The sequence below is a fragment of the Solea senegalensis genome, linkage group LG2 (assembly GCF_019176455.1).
Source record: "Solea senegalensis isolate Sse05_10M linkage group LG2, IFAPA_SoseM_1, whole genome shotgun sequence".
In the NCBI taxonomy this organism is placed as follows: domain Eukaryota; kingdom Metazoa; phylum Chordata; class Actinopteri; order Pleuronectiformes; family Soleidae; genus Solea; species Solea senegalensis.
Genome location: NC_058022.1, coordinates 10,039,514 through 10,058,261, shown reverse-complemented (window position 1 = coordinate 10,058,261; position 18,748 = coordinate 10,039,514). Strand labels below are relative to the sequence as shown.

The window sequence follows — 18,748 nt, the reverse complement described above, 5'->3', positions numbered from 1 at the left end:
ATTTCTCTGAATGTTGTGACAAGTCTTTGAAAACGAAATTGAAGAGCAACTAATTATAGCACGATAAATGTTGAGCAGAATAAATGGCACAAAGAGAAATCCGCAATATAAATATTTAGCATCAGCTTAAAAAGTTACTAAAATGCTGCCGCATTCAAAATCATTTCTTGACAGGGTGTATTTAAATTGAACAGCACAGTGGGAGCTGAATGACAACCTTCCACTATCATCGCCTTCTGAATTAAATCTAATTTTTAAAGAGTCAGGATGGCGCGATATCGACGGACGCTTTTTAAACAGCGCATTTTCAGAAGTTGGTTTTTCATTACAGTACCACAACCACTACTCGCGAGCTCACTGACACATTAAGATGGATGGAGCGGCTGAGTTGTTTGGAGAGCAATATATGCTGTAAATCTCAGTGAACGCTGGTCGTAGCGCAATGTGTCAACTGATAATCATAAAAAAAAAAAAAAGTTTTGCAGTGAAGAGAAACAAGAATGCAGCTTGCGACAAGCAAACTGGAGCTCGAGACATCCATCAACAAAGAACAACCACACAGGCCCCTTTGCATGGCAGTCATGGACAAATGGACAATAAAAAAAACAACACACGCGCTAAAGAGCTGTCTTAAACTTGGTCAAGGAAAAATATGTGGGGGCCAGTGGCTTCTTGCATCGGGTAAAAAAGTCAAACCTACCTAGGTTTATAAGGCTATCCAAAATCAATAACATACCAAGACTTTTTTTTTTTGCATATCTTCAAAGACACAGCACTTTAAAAGGTGACATTGCCACAAACGCAACTTGAACTTAATTAAACAATACTGTGTGAAAGTCCACAGGGCCGGGCTGCCTTTGGCCCCTGGTCACACTCTGGACACGTGCCTGCCTTAAGCGCACGAGTGGCGTCTGTCCCACCGGTGCGCAGTAAGTGCCCTTTTAATTTTTCGCAGCATAGGTGACCTTTTCATTTTCGACCCTGCCCTTGTTGCAGTGACACAGAGTCCGTTAAATGGAACTCCATCATCATTAAAGTGATCATTTGCACTTTCCTCCAATGACTTTGTCAAAATTGCTGCCGTCCAACGGGCCCCAGTAAATTTCTTGCCTGGTGTAAAGAGCCGAGAACAGCTGTAACGGTGCTTTTTATAACGTTTTACAACAACATATCAATAGTTCCCAAAACTATGAAAACCTAAGATCCACTTAAGTGCATACAAATGATTATTATTGATGTTTAAAAAAAAAACCAACACAAAACACCGCTATCTCATTCAGCCTTAAAAAGTGGCACATGAGGAACTACGCTTTCTGTTTATACAATTTTCATCTATGACTGACAGAGGGTTGAATGGGTTTTCATTTCAGGGGCATTTTCCTTTCTATTTTCTTTTTTTACGCTACAAGCAAACATACTGTCAATGTAATAAGTGGCCTTTGGTCTTTAATGAATAGAGAGGATTAGCTTTGATATTTAATAGTTCTCCTCCCTGGGTCATGGAAAATGTGAAAATGATTGTGGCTCAATAAAGTTTTACACAATAAATAACTCTGTAGTGAATCATCAGCATCAGGAAATTGTGACCATCAGGTTTGTGTTTTGCAAAACTACAAATACACAAGCATGTGTTCTTTATTCTACGTTTAAACACCCGTGTGGACACAAGTCCAAACTGTGGGGAGAAAAAGAAACTTTCTCACTCTGTAGCCTGGAGAGATTTTCACAAACAAAGTCATTTTTCCTTCACCTGAGAAATACCTCAACTAACCACTTGAAAACAAGGCTAATCTTCGCAGGAAATTGAGGTTTTAAACTGATGATGTTAACAAGAAACAAGAAATTGCAAGATGCTTTTGGAGACTTTATTTCCAGCTTTTGTTTGATACAAAAACACTGAACAAGGGTTTTAATGCACTTGCAAACACAAAGGAAACAATCCGATTGTCATTTTCTAGCTGTATCCACAATTTCAAAATGCATCTTCAGCTCAATTAAACAATTTTTACCCTCTGAGAATGAAACGTACAGTCTGCCGATTCACAATTTCTATGTAGTAATGAATGTGACATGACATAAAACAACCGCATCCATTTGGAGCTGCATTATCAGTGTCTTTTCAGTGACTTATATTTAGCCAGTAATTAAATGATATGGGTTAATTAGTAACAGATCAGACAGCAGTTCAGCCTAAAGGTTGATCTTTAAATAAGCGAGCAGGATTTGTGTTACACTTATTTCTTACCATTCTACAATGATCAGCTAAAATGAGAGTCGCTCAGATATTACTGGATACGTCAGTGAGCTAAATATCACAACGGTCACTTGATACAGTTTTGATTACAAACCACATTTTAGATGAATATGAACAACAAACAAATTCATAGAACGACGTGTTTTGGATGTTTGAGGGTTTTCTGAGAGTGAGAGATTGTGGCAGGCATTGGAGAGGACTTCGGGGCATCTTTCCTGGCAAATTAGACTGATTCAATCTCTGGAGGGAAATGACAAAATGGCAAATGTAATCGGCCCATCATCCCCGGCACAGATTGAGAATAACCACAATTACTCCCGGCTACAAAGAACCGCATACCATACATTGTCACTGACTGCCATCTTTTTTTTGAAACATTAGCATTTGAATGGTTGAGTATAAACAGACTTTCTCTGCCCCATTCTGACTGCCATACACTCGGAATACACTGTATGTCAATCAAATTCAAGAAAAACAATGGCTGTGTGAAATGAGTTCCTGACTGCCTGGCTTTTATGTTGCCGCGACAGTAAAGAGGAAAATCCAAAGCTGGAGTCGGTACCTCTTCTCTGCTAACTTGGAATAAATATGTGGGTTATTGTGAACGACACTTGTGTTGACTTTTAATACAGAGACTGCAAGCTTTTGATAGGAAGAGGAGGGAGAAAAAGAGCCCGAGCATGTGTAACGGTGATGTGTAGTGATGCACCGCATTAAGAGATGTCTTTACATTAGGATAGTGTTCCTTCAGTTCCTGTAATTTGCTTTGATCCGTGCTTTGCGTGGATGGTAGGTGAGGTGTTATTTCTGTTGCTTTTATTCTGTAAAGAAAATCTGTTTTGCCTTCTAAGTTGTTAAGTGCTATACAAACCTAATTGACTGATTTATATCAGATGGAATACCGTTAGGCAGGTGTATTGCTCAAGGTTCGCTTTCCATCATCGGGGGTAATCCTGAATGGGGATAATCCCCATCATTTCATGCGAGCGACTAGAAATGGCCGTCTAAGCTCACTCACATACAGTTATTTTGAAGACTCCATAACGGGAGTCTGCATCCTTCCAGTCATTCAAACTGCTGTCAACACAGCTGAAGGCTTGAGATACTCACTTTATCCTCGGAAAACAGTTCAGTCAGATGTGTGGAAATACTCAAGTCTCAAACTGAAGGAGGAAAATAGAATGGGATGCCCCACCTGTAGAACCTGCCAGAGGAAATCACCTCCCATTTATTCACCAAACTCCAGGTAAAGGAAATTAACCAGCATCACTGTCAAATATTTCACACTGCATTTGTTGTTTTGTTCATACTAATGTTGGCGTTTATCATTATGTCACTTACATAATGACGCTGTGCACTGATTGAATGGACCCGAATGCAGTTTACTTGTGTTTCCTCAAACATTAATGGCAACATCAACCTGTTTTTCGGTTATATTTGACACATCTACTGAGCTTCTCATTTTAATATGAACTATTAAGACAAAGTGAATTTGCATCAGTGGCAGTTGCTGGTCTTTGAAAAAAAGGGGAAGCTCATTGTCAATCAAAAAGTGCTTCCAAACTTTCAGGGAGTTCCTCCAATCATCATGCATTAGTTCAGTGTCCGCCCACCGCCCACCATTGACTCCGGGAGACACTGAGCTTGCCTGGAAGTGACTATTTTGCCACATTCAACCAATCACAGCAGTAATAAAGAGCTATTATATATTCCACTGGTTTTATTGTACACCTGCACGAATATGTCGTCTGTTATACACTCAGTGTCACACAACTTATTGATGTTGTTGTTTTTAACTATTTAAAAACAATTCTCATGATAATATAATATATTGTGGTCACAGTAAATGAAATTGTCATATTGTCTCCTAATTTCAAATGTTGGCTGGTCAAGTATTTTAAGGAAGTACTTAAAAAAATAAATCTTAATATCTTATCAAAGACACTAGATGACCAGAAACATGAGTCAATAGAGCAGGGCATGCATGGAGCTATGTTTTTTTTTCGTGACAAGCAATTCTCTGAGAAAATTACACAAGCTTTTTATAGCACACAGCCTAGAAGCACAGTTGTCATTTTGTGCAATTAACTTCTTCTCATAGAACAATCGTTACGCATGCAGAAACAAACACATTAAACAGTAAACCTAGTCATCCAATACAATTCTCAGAATGTAGAAAACTCAGATTTAAAGTGTTTGACACACTGAAATATGCAGTCTATAGAGGGAGATTCATATGCAGGAGAGAAAGCGCTGTGCTAATTTGCAGTCTCCAGCAGTATAATCTGCTATAATCAGACGTATCAACAGAAAGTCAAAAAAAAAGAGAGAACTCCATCTGTTTTCACATAGTGCCTGGATTTGAAGCCGTCTCTTCTGAGGGTTTTGAGAAAGTTAGGATTCCCTCAAATGTAAATGAATATGTCAGAGCGCATGATGTGCTTCAATGAACACATGCTAAGAGGTCAAGCTCGCAGACAATTCAATGCACACTGTGCAAATGTAGCATATAAAGAATGAGTCAGGCCATTCTTCTTTTGGTGTGACAAAAATGTTGAAATTAAAAAATATGTTTGTTTTGATGTGTATTTCGTCTGTAAAAGCTGTCCGTTTTCACCAGGGGGTGACTCCGGGCTCGAGGCTAATTTGCAGTATCATTCCACTTCCAACTGTGGTCGCATGTTTCTCCATGTACTGATAGTAGAGGAGTATCTCGATACCCTACCATTAAATATGGCACAACACCCTGCTTCCACTTCCTGCAGGGATAATGGCTGTGCTAAGAGATTTTAGCTTTCAGTGTCAACAAGAAAAGAGGCATTGTCACTACTATGTGTACTCATGGTAATGATATTCTTTTCTCTCTCTCTCTCTTTTTTATTTTCTTATATTCTCTTTTCTAAATGATTGCCATAGCTGTAGTGTTTACTCGTCCACTGGCTAATGGGGGATCCTGAACATCCAGAAGTCATGCTGATTATCCACAGCTTTTTGACAATACAAACACAACAAATTAAAATTAAAATACATTTCGCTCACAAACTTACAAAGGCCTGTGCGGCGCTGAACACATTTTCCTATGCAGTTTCTATTCCATGTTCTGTAATTTTGTGATATCCTTCTACTTTTGGTATTGTCTTTATGGGTAAAACAGATAACATACAGTATTTCCTTGCAGCAGTTTGTCTTTATTCCCATCATGGAGGGAAAAAAAAAGAAAAGGAAACCCAGTCATATGATCTAAATCAACTTTAAAATGCTTTCTGGAGTTGCCATTCACGGATCTTATTGCGAACTAACCTGAACACACTTTGCAGGAGATGTTTGAATTAGTCCTGTGAGGAGAAAAAGAGTCCGTCATATTTGGACTTTGCACAAATCTCATTCACAATTGCCAAAGGCTCTTGTTTGAGGTCACTGCTGTTCGATGAGGTTAAGTGACATGTGTGCTGCGAGTCAAAGAGCGCTATAGGTTTCCATGGGAGCAAACATATCTATGAACACATTCTGCTGTCAGTAGTCACAGCGAGTTCCCCCGAGGTTAGGCTCTGAGTTGCAATTAAAAACAAGATAAACGAATTTGTGCATTTTTTGGAAAGTAACATTTGAAGACACACATCTAGAGCAACAGCATAGCAGAAGTTTCTCAGACCTTACACGGTCAGCCAAACAGATGGCAGGGAATGAATGGTGAAAATTAATGCCAAAACAAACAAGAAGTCAGATTAACCCAAGGCTGACGGTTAGATTGCCCCATCTGGCCTAATTTAGGGATGGCTATAGCCTTTGTCTATGTATGGAAAGCCTTTCCCAAAAACCCTTTTTTGGCACTCCTATTTGATGTGGGAGAAAATTAAGATGCAAACCCGACACAGAAGTTGGATCCATGGCTGACACAGGGACCTTTAATAAGTGGAAATCCCACCCATAAATTAGGATCTTAACCCATTCTCCAAGTCTTAGCTGTGGTTGGTATTCTCTGGGTGGCATGGCAGACTAGATGGATTTCACAACAGTGAAATTGGGTCATGTATTCTCTGGAGTTCAAACATTCAAGAAGAGTGCACAGGGAAATCTTATTTCTATAAGATGTGCTATGATTGCAATGACACGTTTTTTTTTTTTGGTTTTTTTTATGTCTTCAGATAGTGATCTGAGAAGCTTAAGTATGTCAGCTTTGATGTGACACGGCGCTGTCCGGATGGTCTAGAAGGTATAATTTTCCCCAAGAAATTGAGCGCTACATGTGCATATACATGTACTTTTCAAAAAAAAAATGTAATCCTGGAGCTCAAATGGGGCTCAAACGTGACAGTAAATGTTGATAATCCCTCAAAGCACAATTTGCAGAGGGATTTGGGAACTGGTGCACTGCCAGGATTCTGACATGCCCTTAAATACTGGCAGAAATATCATGGGAGTGGGTGTAGAAATCTTGCGACAAACAATAAAATTTTAATTCTAACCACTCCTGAGGAAGAAAATCTGCTGTAATAGGCTTGGATGACACCAGATTGCTTCCTCATATTAGGGGAAGTAATGATATGAGTGACAATATCTCGCCAGGCTGAAACAACAAAGTAAGATGCATGCAATATTGATTGCCAGTGTCTGCTGTTGTTTGTGTTTGTGTTGTTTGTGTGTCTGTTTGTAGGCAGTGGGGGCCTGGCAGTCAATCAAAAACTGAGTGTTACCAGGAAAACAACACTTGGAAATTCAACAGCAGAAGCAGGGACATTAACCGCAGAATTCAAAGAAGACAAACACTCGGAATTACCTTCAAACCATCAAACGGATTTCTTTTGAAAACTCAAACGATATTTGAAATTAGAGCAAATGACAACTTTGTCTCCTCTACTAAAGAGACACTTTGAGAGGCAGAAATGTAATAAATATGTTAATATGTGACAGTTTGTGATAGTTTTCAATTTACTCAAAAAGACAAAAAAAAAAATACTGGGCTGTGTTAATGGCTAATCATTTTTGTAAGAGGAGCACCACTTCTGAGCTCCTTCAACGTGCGATTGAGATGTTTTCATGAAAAGCTAATCAAGTGAGAGAAGTGAATATTGTTCAGAGGCATGTAGGCTGTAGGATTTTTATTATCAGGAGTCACGGTCACAGACTATTTGTACGCAATCATGGTGCGTGTTTGCCGAAGAAGACGAACTGAGAGACACAGGGCGACTTTAATTTTAAACCTCGCACCGGCGCGTTATCTGACTCAATAACATTTGGAGGGCGAACACATAGCCTTTGACAAACTGTGTCACGACGTGGTCATGTGAATATTTTACCGAGCGCGTCTAATCAGTTCAATCTGCTGCACGTGTTCCCTGTAAAATCTATTATTTATTTAATATTTCATTATGTTTTGAGGACGTTTCGCCGATGACTTCAGTGCAGCTTGGCGATCACGTCCGGGAGTTTGTCCTCTTGTGTTTCTTTCTCCCTGTCTTATAGTGCTGATTTGTACACGTGTGGGCACCGGTGGACCTCCTCAGATAATCTCAAGCAGGTTTCCTCAGTTTTCCCTCGTCTTTGTTGTCTCTTTTGACCAAAATAGACAACCTTCTGGACTGAAAAGTTGTTGTGCTACAGAGATTATTGCGCAGATGGCACATACAGTCCGCGTGGAATTAAACTGGAGGTGTGCGGCGATTCTCCTGCGATGGATGCAACGTATGAAAACACAAGCTGATGACAAATTGCACGCTGCAAACACTGCACAACATTTTGAGGAAGACAACTTTGCACCTCTTTCAATCACACGTGCACATCAGGACAACCAGTTCTGCCAACTTTAAATGATTAAACTTTGGAAGAGAACCTTAAGGTGGAGGCTGCAATCTTTTTGTTTGTTCAGTGAAACGTCCAAACCGAACTACCTTGTACACTAAGGAGAGTAAAGCTCTTGAAGCCTCAGAGAAGCCCTTTCACTGGAGCAATTAAGGAGGCACAAGTAAATACTTCACTAGTCTCCTTAGAGCAACCTTCCCATAATGGGCACAGAGATAACATCACTACCAATTGTGTAGTTCAGGTCAAGCTGTCAAAAGGTAACACGATTATTAAGGCATATGGTTGCCTGGATGCAGGAAGTTCTCCCGCCCTTTATAGAGCGTCTTCAAAGTCAACTAAATGCCGAGTTCATGTAAGCCAGTATACTTTATGAAAACCCTACGGCAAAAGAATATAACTATTATCCTCCACAGGATGTTTGGACTGGAGGTGGCAAGCCAGGACAAAGATAAGTGAATTGCAAAGCCAATAGCCTTCACCAAGAATACAAAGAATTCAAAGAAAACAAATTACATGAGACCATCTCAAGAAATCACACTATATTAGAAGAGGATAAAGTGAGTCACAACCATGGCAGTATTGGCCTTCTGATCAGAAGTGAGGCACCTAAAATAATGGTGCTCTGGAAGGTGATTAACAGTAGAGGTGATGCTCAATGTGTTGTTGAAACAACGCTATAATGCGCAGTTAATGGGCTTCTTAATTACTGTGGTTGCACAAGCAAACACAATCACACTCATTGAATTCCGCTGTTCTACATGGACGAGTGCATAAAACAATAAAACAACAAATGGATGGAAATGAATAAACAGAAATTAGATATGTCCATAGAGGACGAGCGGCTCATGCACATCATGTCGGATCGGCCTGACTGAATGGTGGACATTACGCGCTCAAATTCCTTTTGGAGGTCGAGTGTATTTTATCGCCAACTGGCAGAGCAACAAAGAAAAAGTCTCACAAAGACTGAAATGTCATTAGGATGCAATTAGTGATTACCTGATATACAGTATATGACTGAGACGGACCAGATGCAAATGCATAAGAGACACCGGTAAACCAGGTGGGACCAGGAAAATGGTATTTACTGCAACGTGAAGTGGGGCAACCAAAAACACAAGAAGATGTGTGTTGTGTTTGCCGTTCAACACAGTTTAAGGAACTCTTGCATCGATAGAATCGGAAAGTTTTTCCAAAAGACTTTATTTGTAGTTGTGGTAGACAGTAAGAGATTGTATTAAGTTTCAATCAAATGCCTTTGGGCCTCTGCAAGGTGCAATGGAACGCTGCAATATCACGCTAAGATACAATCTTTCTTTGTCTTGTATTGGAATTCTCCGCCTTGTCCTGCATTATTATGCAGATCACCCCCATCATAATACACAAGAGCCTTCTTGTATAATGATGTAATCAGACTTCACGGGAGGCTTTCACTTAATAATCACAGGTAAGTGGCATCGTTAACCTTTGAAGGGATATGGAGAGGGAAACAGTTGAAACGGCTGAAAAATGTCTGCCTCCTTTTTTGTTTTGAAAGCACGAGGGTGTTTTGCTCATGGGCCGTAACTCTCGTAGACTCCAGACTCCACTTGGCCAAAGGTATTTTGCATTTCCATGGTTTTGGAACACGTTTTTTTACTGCGTTATTTAGGTTTTGCACATTTCTAGGAGTAACAGTAACAGCCTCATGCTTACAACACCATAACAAAGTGGACCTTCATTTGCATGCGTGTACCAGGTAGGAGAAACAGTCGGAATATCACTTTTATGTGTCCTCATACTGTACGTGTTGATGCCTTAATCCGTGGCACAGACTGGATTAATATCCACATCTTCATCTTTCTTCTCAGAAATATAGAAAGACATGCCCGCCAATTACAACTCCTGCAGACAAAGAGTCGATTTTACATGGTTAATACATTTTTCCCAAAGACAAAATGCTTGAACGTTTTAGCAAAACGGGAGAAAATAAAAGATCTGAGACGACCGAACTTCCTTCCTGGGGGGTGGAAGCTCCGAATCAGAGCTTACAGTGGGATGAAATGGAATAGGGAGAGCGAGCAAAAGCTGTGGAAGCCATGCTTGTATTGTGAGCAGTGAAGCGGCTCTTTCATTGGCAATGAGAGACTAAGCACATGTTTTAAAAGCTTAAACAGAACACTATAGCGGGGCTTTGGAAAATGCAGTGTGTGAGAGAACAGTACTGTGTCAGTCTTCTCCGGCTGTCGACGAGCACTTGTTTTACAGGCCTCATTTTTAAGGTTAGGAGAGTTACAAAGCATGAATTATAGCAATGGAGTTTGTCAATTGTATTGTTTGTTCTATCTCTCGCTTCCAAGCAGCATCAACAAATGGACTGGTTTTGCTTTAAATGTCAAGCAATTAGGAGCTATTATTAAATGAGGTTAGAAATGATGAATGCATTTGTGAGTAGTGCATAGCAAGGAATACAAATACCAGTGTGGTTATGATTGCGTTGTCTAAATGTCAGTGGAGGCAAAACATCCGAACGGTGTGTCTGCACTTTTAATATTTGTCTATGTTTCTTGTACTTTGGTTCACCCAGACTTACAGTAAGGAAAGGTATGCATGTTAGTTCAAGTTAGGAGAAGGTAAAAGTGAGAGAATAAGAGGGCACTTCAGATTCCTTTATCTGCAGAATTATTATCCTGACGAGGGGCACAACTATAAATGCACCATCATTACACGGCCGGACATAGCCATTCACTCTCAAACACGATGGCAAGAGGTACTAAAGACTAAAATGGGAGAATGGGAATGGGAGAACAAAATAGGTTGACATTTGGACCTATAATTAAATTTTTATAACACCCTTTGAGAACCATACTAAGGGCCTGTCCACATGGAAATGAGTGTAGGTGAATATTCACTGTTTTTTCTTTTTTTTTTTATCGTATTGCCATTTCATTCACACTGAAATGGCGTTTTGGATGACCAGAAATGTTTTTTTTTTTTTTTGGATGGGAAAATCTCAAAACGCCGCCCTTGCGGTCATAGTCCAACCTCTCTTGCGCTGGCATTCCCTGTCTTTATCTTTCTTCTCTTGTGTGAGGAGATTGTTTGGCAGTGTTGCCAACTACGTTCATTGAAAAGTGACTAAAGTCAGCCCTCAGAAGACACTATCGCTAGAACACGTCTCCTGTCCTCAGCGACATGGGAGTGAGGTGTTGAAGATTAACAGTGAAAATGACTCGTAAAACATTTTCGCAGACTCCATTTTTACTCGAGTGGACAATGCAGATTAGTGATGGTTCTGCACGCGGTCAGCTGCACTGCACATCCACAGCTCGCTCTCGTCTGTGACTTTGTGTCGTCTGTGTGGTCACGGTGATTCTCTCTCTCTCTCTCTGTGTCTACAGTCAGACTGACTCTCAGTAAATACGGCTGGATGAAGTTCACTCGTGCGACAGAACTGGAGATTTCCCTCTTGGAAAGTGGTTAGGTTTATGCCTGAAGGTGGCTAGATTTTGTCGCTCGCCGCTTTTTGGAAAAACAAAAGCTGCCAGGGGTCCGTAAAGTCGCTCAATATAGCGACAAAGTCACTAAGTTGGCAACACTGTTGCTTGGTCTGTTTGCTTTATGATAACTTTTCTTTTCTTCTTTTATTTCCCTTTCTTTCCCCTGGCTTGGTTCACTCCATCTCTGCGATTATAGTACATTGTAATGTGTATAACGTCACTTATAGGCCTGGCATATGGTACTATATAGTGTTTTGTGTCATCAAAACGACAAAGAAAAAGACAGTTTATGTTTGGATCTGTTTCCGTGTGGATAAATCAACAACTCTCTGGATTTGTGCTTGGTGTTTGATGTCAGATGAAAGTGATGGTAATGCTCGTATCAGCTGGTTTTCCAAGAGTCTGTGCACTCGTCACTTTTGAAAAGACATATTTACGAGTGTTTCCCCTACAATTTCGATTGGGCCCAGTGGTACTCACCAATCTTAAACAACAACCCCATGCACCCCAGTTCATGTGCATCTAAACATTATTTCTACATCAACTTAATAGTCAATAAAGCTCATTCTTCTTTTGTTTACATGAAAAACCAAGTTGGTGGTTGAAATAAGCCCTTGTGTGCTCCCAGAAGGACACACAAATGCCACATGAATGGACAAAGCACTGTATTGTTAACCACATTGCCATAAAAACTCAGCTCAGCGATGATATTTTATCACCTGTACCAGTCGTAAAGCGAAGATTGCATTTTCTTTCCCGCGCATTCACACCAACCCGGCTGTATTTTCCCTTAGTATTGCACAGTAAACTATCAGCTATGATATAATTGTGTCACCATGCAAAAAAGAAGAAGAAACATAATAAGAAGAACTAATGAGGAAAAAAAAGCATTTATAGAATGGCATAATGTATGCACTGCAGGGCCAATTTAATATGTCACCCGATTTTATGAAATACATTTCGGCACGGGTCCCTGCTCCGTTGGTGCGAGACACACTGGTAGTACTTCAGAAACTGCTGATCTACTGGGATTTTCACACACACACACACACACACACACACACACACACACACACACACACACACACACACAACCATCTCAAAGGTATATTATAGAGGATGAGTCGGAAAAAGAGAAACTGTCCAGTGAGCTGCAGTTCTCTGGGCAAAAAAAATGCCTCGTTATTGCCAGAGGTCAGAGGAGAATGACCACACAGGTTTGAAATGATAGAAAGGCAACAGTAACTTGAAAATCCCCCTTGTTACAACTATGCAGAAGACTATTTCAGAGTGCACACAACGTCAAAACTTTGAAGCAGATGGTGACACATGAAATAATCCATGGTCCACATGATACCTTAAAGGTGACATAGAATGCTTGTATCACACATATATGTTAGTTATGGAGGTCTACTTACATATATGAACTTGTTTTCATGATTAAAAACCTCCTAATCGCTGCCGATTAGGATCAAAATATCTCCTCACTGACGCTCTGGTCAGCCGTTTCAGACCAAAACCACACCCCCAGAACGTGGACTGTTTTGTGATTGGCCAGCCAACAAGAGCTTTCCCACTGTCCTGTGATTGGCCAGGTACCTGGAAGTGGCGTAATAGATAGGCCAGCTCTCAGATACACAGCTCCCCCTCTGGCACGGTGGATGCTCTGCATCTCAGCAGCTACAACGAGAGTAGTTCTTCTTCTTCTGCGGTTGAATGTACGCAACCGGATGTGCCCGGACTAGTGCCCGCACCAGGAGGCGCTACGGTGGTGAGAGGAGTGGTGAGGATTTCTGATGACGACATCAAATTAAGGAAGTGCCGATCCACTTCACAGAGCCCAGGAAAACAATACAACACTATTTTCTCAGCAGTGGCTGAAATGTTTGTTCTGAAACTTTAGGGTTTCATAAACGAGGTAATGACGCAGATACACACACAAACGCAGCGTTAATTGGAGCTTCCGGTCTATGTGGACTTTAAAGAAGTGGCTGGTCTGTGAGTGGTCAAGGCCGTGACACTATCATTGCTAATATCGATTTTTTTTTCGGTTTCTGTAAATATCTATCAAATGTTCACTGCTTAAAGGTGTTTTTCCGTGTGATCTTTAGCGGTAAAGCTAAAGATGTTGCCTGTGATGTTTAATCGGAATCGCTTCCTGAATATGATCTGATGTAGAGCTAAAAAAACACTGCTTTCACATTGAACATGTATTGGTTAGCATGTTCTCCCTGTGTGTGCATGGGTATTCTCCGGGTTTCCACAGTCCAAAAACATGCAGATTTGGGGATAAGGTAAATTAGAACACTCTAAATTGACCATGAGTGTGCGAGTGGATGGTTGTTTGTCTCTATATGTGGCCCTGTGATGGACTGGTGATAGGATTAGCTTTTATTTTGAAAATCTAGGAGACGTAAGTATTTCCACGAGCGACTTTAAAATATGAGGTCAGAAGCTAAATTGTGTTTAGTTAATTATGACATTATCTTATTCAGTGCGAGCAGCAGAGACTTCAGAGATTCCACCGCGTAGCCCGAGAGCTTGTGATTTAGAATGAGCAAGTCTCCTGAAGGTGAACGAAAAGAGTTTGGTGATTTTCCATCAGGGCACCTTCATATCGAGTCCTCTCAGGGAGTTCTGCATGTATATTCATAAGAGGTGGACAGAAAGGGGAGGGGCGGGGAAAAGTTTTACAAGAGACCCAGCTGGTTGCCGAAAACTTCTCTTTGGTGACCTCGATTTCTGCTGCTTCCCAGTGAGTTGAGTTAGTCCTGTGAAGCATTAAGTGTTCAACGTGTGCTCCTGAGTGAAATCAAACAAGAGGGTTAGGGCCCACACCGCAGCATTGCAGTCCATTAATATGAAGTGAATGTAGGAAAAATAAATGATGAGATTTATTTGTCCTCTGAGAGAGGAGGAGGCTTTCAAGGCAGCCGACGAACGCGGTTGCATCACAAGAAGGATTGTTGGCATTCTGATCGCAGACACTTACACATCAGTGTCGTTCAAAGGCATCTAAAACATTGGAGGTGCCATGTTACCCGTCCCCGCGCAAGAGGTGTATGGGACGACTTCAGACGGACAAGAAAAGAAAAGAAAAAAAAAAAGGGATGTCTACTATTCACTAGATTAGGTCTGTTGAGCTCACAGTGAAACCCAGAGCAATAACGTAAAAGGCCAGACATTGAAGAGAAGCCAACGGAAATGAATCAGTGGTAAAAACAAAAGATATATAAAAAATAATAATAATAAAATGTCACAGGGTTATTTAAGAGAACCCACAATGTCTCAACGGGAAGTGCAGTGCACACAAAAGGACATAAATCGAAAAAAGCATGATTACAAACCCAAAATGTGTCTTAAGGAATTTAACCACACTGTTTTTTTGGTGAGATAATGTGCAATAAAAATTAGATTGAACTTACATTATGGCTGTACCTTATACTTAGCTGGATTATGAGAATTTAAATCAACGAAGTGCACCTTAAATAGGAGCAGTTGAACGCTGATGTGTAGGTGTATGTGCATGAATTAATATCAGTACAATTCCTTTATTCACTTTGTCCTCACATTCTGTCTATATAACATTCTGACCAGGACAATAATATAAATAATATGGAGTGGTAACGAGAAGTGAGATTATTTATAAAACTGAGTGCTGGGTGAATAATGCATGTTGTGAAGGAGGACATGAGGACATGAGGACATAACAGAAGGCGACACGAGGGACAGAGTGAGATGGAGGTAGACGATAACCGAGCAAAATAAAACAATGTGCACTTTACTTATTTTTAATAATAACAACATTAATAACAATAATGATAATTTTACTCTTGACTTGTCTTTGTCGTCAAGTGTAAGGATTCATTTTCATGAAGTAATACTGATAATTCCACTTTTTATCACCATGTTCTGCCAGCACTGGAGGATTACCTGCCATTTTGCTCCCCGTGTTGACACACTTCTGCAGAGTAACTCAAATAATGGGACACGTTTTAGTCCATGCACAAATCTGCCAGTGTAGCATTTCTCCCAGGTGGCATTTTGCATTTTCATTAATCCAAACATGATTGCAGTCTGTATTTGAACCATGAATGCCGACCTCTTATTCAGTTATATTCGTGCAGGATGTGGATGAACACACATTTGGATATTAACCATGACGATCACCCTGCGAATGTGCTGAGAAACTATTCAGGCAGCAGAGTTCTGCTCTCCAAAGCCCATACGCAGGGTTGGGAGGGTTACTTTAAAAATGTGTTCCGATACAGCTACTAATGTCACTTGATTACTTTCCGTTTTTCCGTACCTTTAGATTATCTCAATACAAATAGAAATATGACTACTTTTCCTTCAGTGTACACAACAAAACAATGTGACCTTAGAAAATGAAGTGGGGAAACAAAAATGTGTCCTCTGCTCTGTGTGTTTTCAAGAAAATCTTGCTTTTCATTGAACAAATTCAGACAGTATCCTACAGACATCCAATAATAGGGCACTACGCATGACTTTGAACACCATAGCACACTTTACAAAGCCAAAATAAAATGTTCTTCTTTAAAAGACACATGGAAAATGCTCTGTTTTTAGTCTAAAAACACACGCCCTCCGCAGACCCTACAGCTGCCGCCGGGTGCGATGCAAAGAGGGAAAGAGGAAAACAGAGTTATGAATCGAAGCCTACGATATGCACTTGTCATGCGAACCTTTGTTGTATCCTAATTGCGTAATGCCGCTCCATGTAGTCCATGCCACTCCCCAGGTCTGCTTATATGTGGCTCTACAGCAGGCCTGGCAAACAATTTATCCTTTATGTGCTTTAGAAATGTCCACTTTTAAACCAAAACTTCTTCACTGTACAGTACATCCCTACAACACTTTTGCACATCAGTCAATATCGATTCAGCTCTATTCTCACAGCAGGCGCTCCACCTCCAGTGCAAGCATTAGTGTGTGTGTGTGTGTGTGTGTGGGGGGAGGAGAGAAACACTGGAGTAACAGTTTTCTGTTCTCTGCCGACAAAATATGCCTTTCGACTCTTCACAGCTTTGGATCAGAGGCTAGCGTTTCCTTGCACATACAGCACTCACATAGAGACAAAGCCCAGCGTGTCTTACAGGTCAAATAAGGTCGCGGTCTCCGTCAGACAGGGCCTCGCGCTGTGCCAAGTCTATAACAATCACCAGGCGCAGGCTGCCTTATCACAGAAACCAGGTGTTCATAGGAGCACGCTGCAGTTGCTAAGAATGTGACAACAACACAACAACGCCTATTGTTCTGCTGCCTCTGTTGCCCGACCGGACAGGAAAGATGATGAGATGTAACCTTGGCAACCAGTGGAACCAAGAAACTGAGTGCCAGGTTAAGCCACCGTGTCATAACTTCATTCGTCACTTGAAATGAAGCACAACAAGGGCGAATCTAGACGTACAATATGAAGCGATTAAAAAGCGCGCTCGTCTGTGGACACGCAAATCTACTACTGCTACACAAAAACGCACCTCTGCTGAAAGTGTAATTGAATTTTGTAATAACATATATAATCTGTAAATAAATCTTTTTTTTATGTAAATCACATTAACAGCAAGCAAAATGTCAAACATCCACAGCTATATTTTAAAAATACAATTCAGATTCAATTGGTTAAACAAATTAAAACAATCCGGATACAAACATGAGCCGATGTAATTACTTGCTATGATAATCACAGTGTTTATTAGATTATGGATTCCACAACCCAAGGTGAAAGGAATAGGGATATGGAAACATCATTGTCTCTTACCTCTACAGTGAACTCCTTCATCATAGCCATCCTCACAGTCTCGAGCCCCGTTGCAGAGTTTGTTGAAATGAATGCATTTTTTTGTGCCGATACACTGTATGTGATTTAGGGGACATCTGATCACCACCTCATGTGCACCTGAAACAGAGAAACAACGGTGTCAAGATTGGAAAGAATTGCTTTTATTGACGTATAATTGTCGCCATGTTCCTTAAAGGAATACTTCACCGATTTGCATTTAGCTTTGTATTATATACTAGAATCAGTTTCCCCTGAGTCAAGAAAATATCTTCATTTAAATTGTACTTCCCAAAGGTAAGGAAGTACAATTTTACTAAATTACTACCTCTATTCTAGTAATACAAAGCTAAATGCAAATTGGTGACGTATTCCTTTAACGACACTCCTTGGCAAGGCAGAGTGGCTTTAACCCTTTAACACCGAGCGTATCGCAAGACGACACGTTTGCGCAAGCACACTATGCATTACTGTAGCCTAATTATGTGATGGTTTGTGCTATTGGAAAAATTCCAGCGGTTTCTAAAAGCTCAGAAGTCAACATGTAATTTCACTCGTTTTTTCACTTGCCAGCGAATCAGCATCTTTGTCACCAGAGAGGAGAGAGTTGGAAAAAACGCCTGTATGTTGTTTGTGTAATGTTGTTTTAAATATGTTTCATACTGTTCAAATTTCAAATTGAACACGCACAATATGGTGCTCATGTACAACTGCAGTGTTCTTTTTCTGCATTTTAAATTGTTAATACACTAATTTACACTATTTTGAAAGTTATTCTGGAAAAATGGCCCTTTTATGGTTAAAATAAGCAAACAAGTCGAGACGGACATTTCGAGGCTGAGGTGTTAAAGGGCTAACATCAGAAACAAAAAAGAAATGGAAAAGAATTGCATATTCCATCATCGTTGTAATTTTCTTTTCTTTTCTTTCTCTTTTGCGGGTAGAAACATATTTTCCTCAGTATTTTTCAGTGCTTCCTCAAAGTGCTGATGTACTATATGACCTCTTTTATGGGCGGCAGAAGAACCTATGCATATGCATATGCAAATGCATCACAGCATTGTTCTTTACACAAAACAGATGCTCGCTACACCGGCTCGGCAGCCGCACTGGTGGAGTCCTATAACAAACTGCTCTCCCTGCCAGCGCGGAGCGGCTGTTTAAGGATTCATGAGGCACATGGGCGACCCTCATTCATGTGGCCGCCACAAGAGCACATAAAGCACAGCTGACCACCGCACCACCACTGTAAATGTGTCACATCTCCACCTTAACTACACTGATATCAATTACCAGTGTGCCGTTGCAGCCACTTAACGGGAAGATTTATCACCCACGTGATGGAATCCGTAACAATCCCCCGAGTTCCACCACCCATAAGAAGTCACATGCCAGCACACTTGGGCCACTTTG

The 18,748-nt window shown here is 40.6% G+C and overlaps 1 protein-coding gene across 1 annotated transcript in view; it reads right to left on the bottom strand.

Moving 5' to 3' along the window:
- lrp1bb (low density lipoprotein receptor-related protein 1Bb) overlaps window positions 1–18,748 on the bottom strand; it is a 231,062-nt gene that overhangs the window by 132,145 nt on the left and 80,169 nt on the right. Inside the window, exon 2 of the mRNA XM_044016058.1 lies at window positions 17,318–17,455. Within this exon, the coding sequence (XP_043871993.1) occupies window positions 17,318–17,455 (138 nt within the window). The remainder of the gene's footprint in view (window positions 1–17,317; window positions 17,456–18,748) is intronic.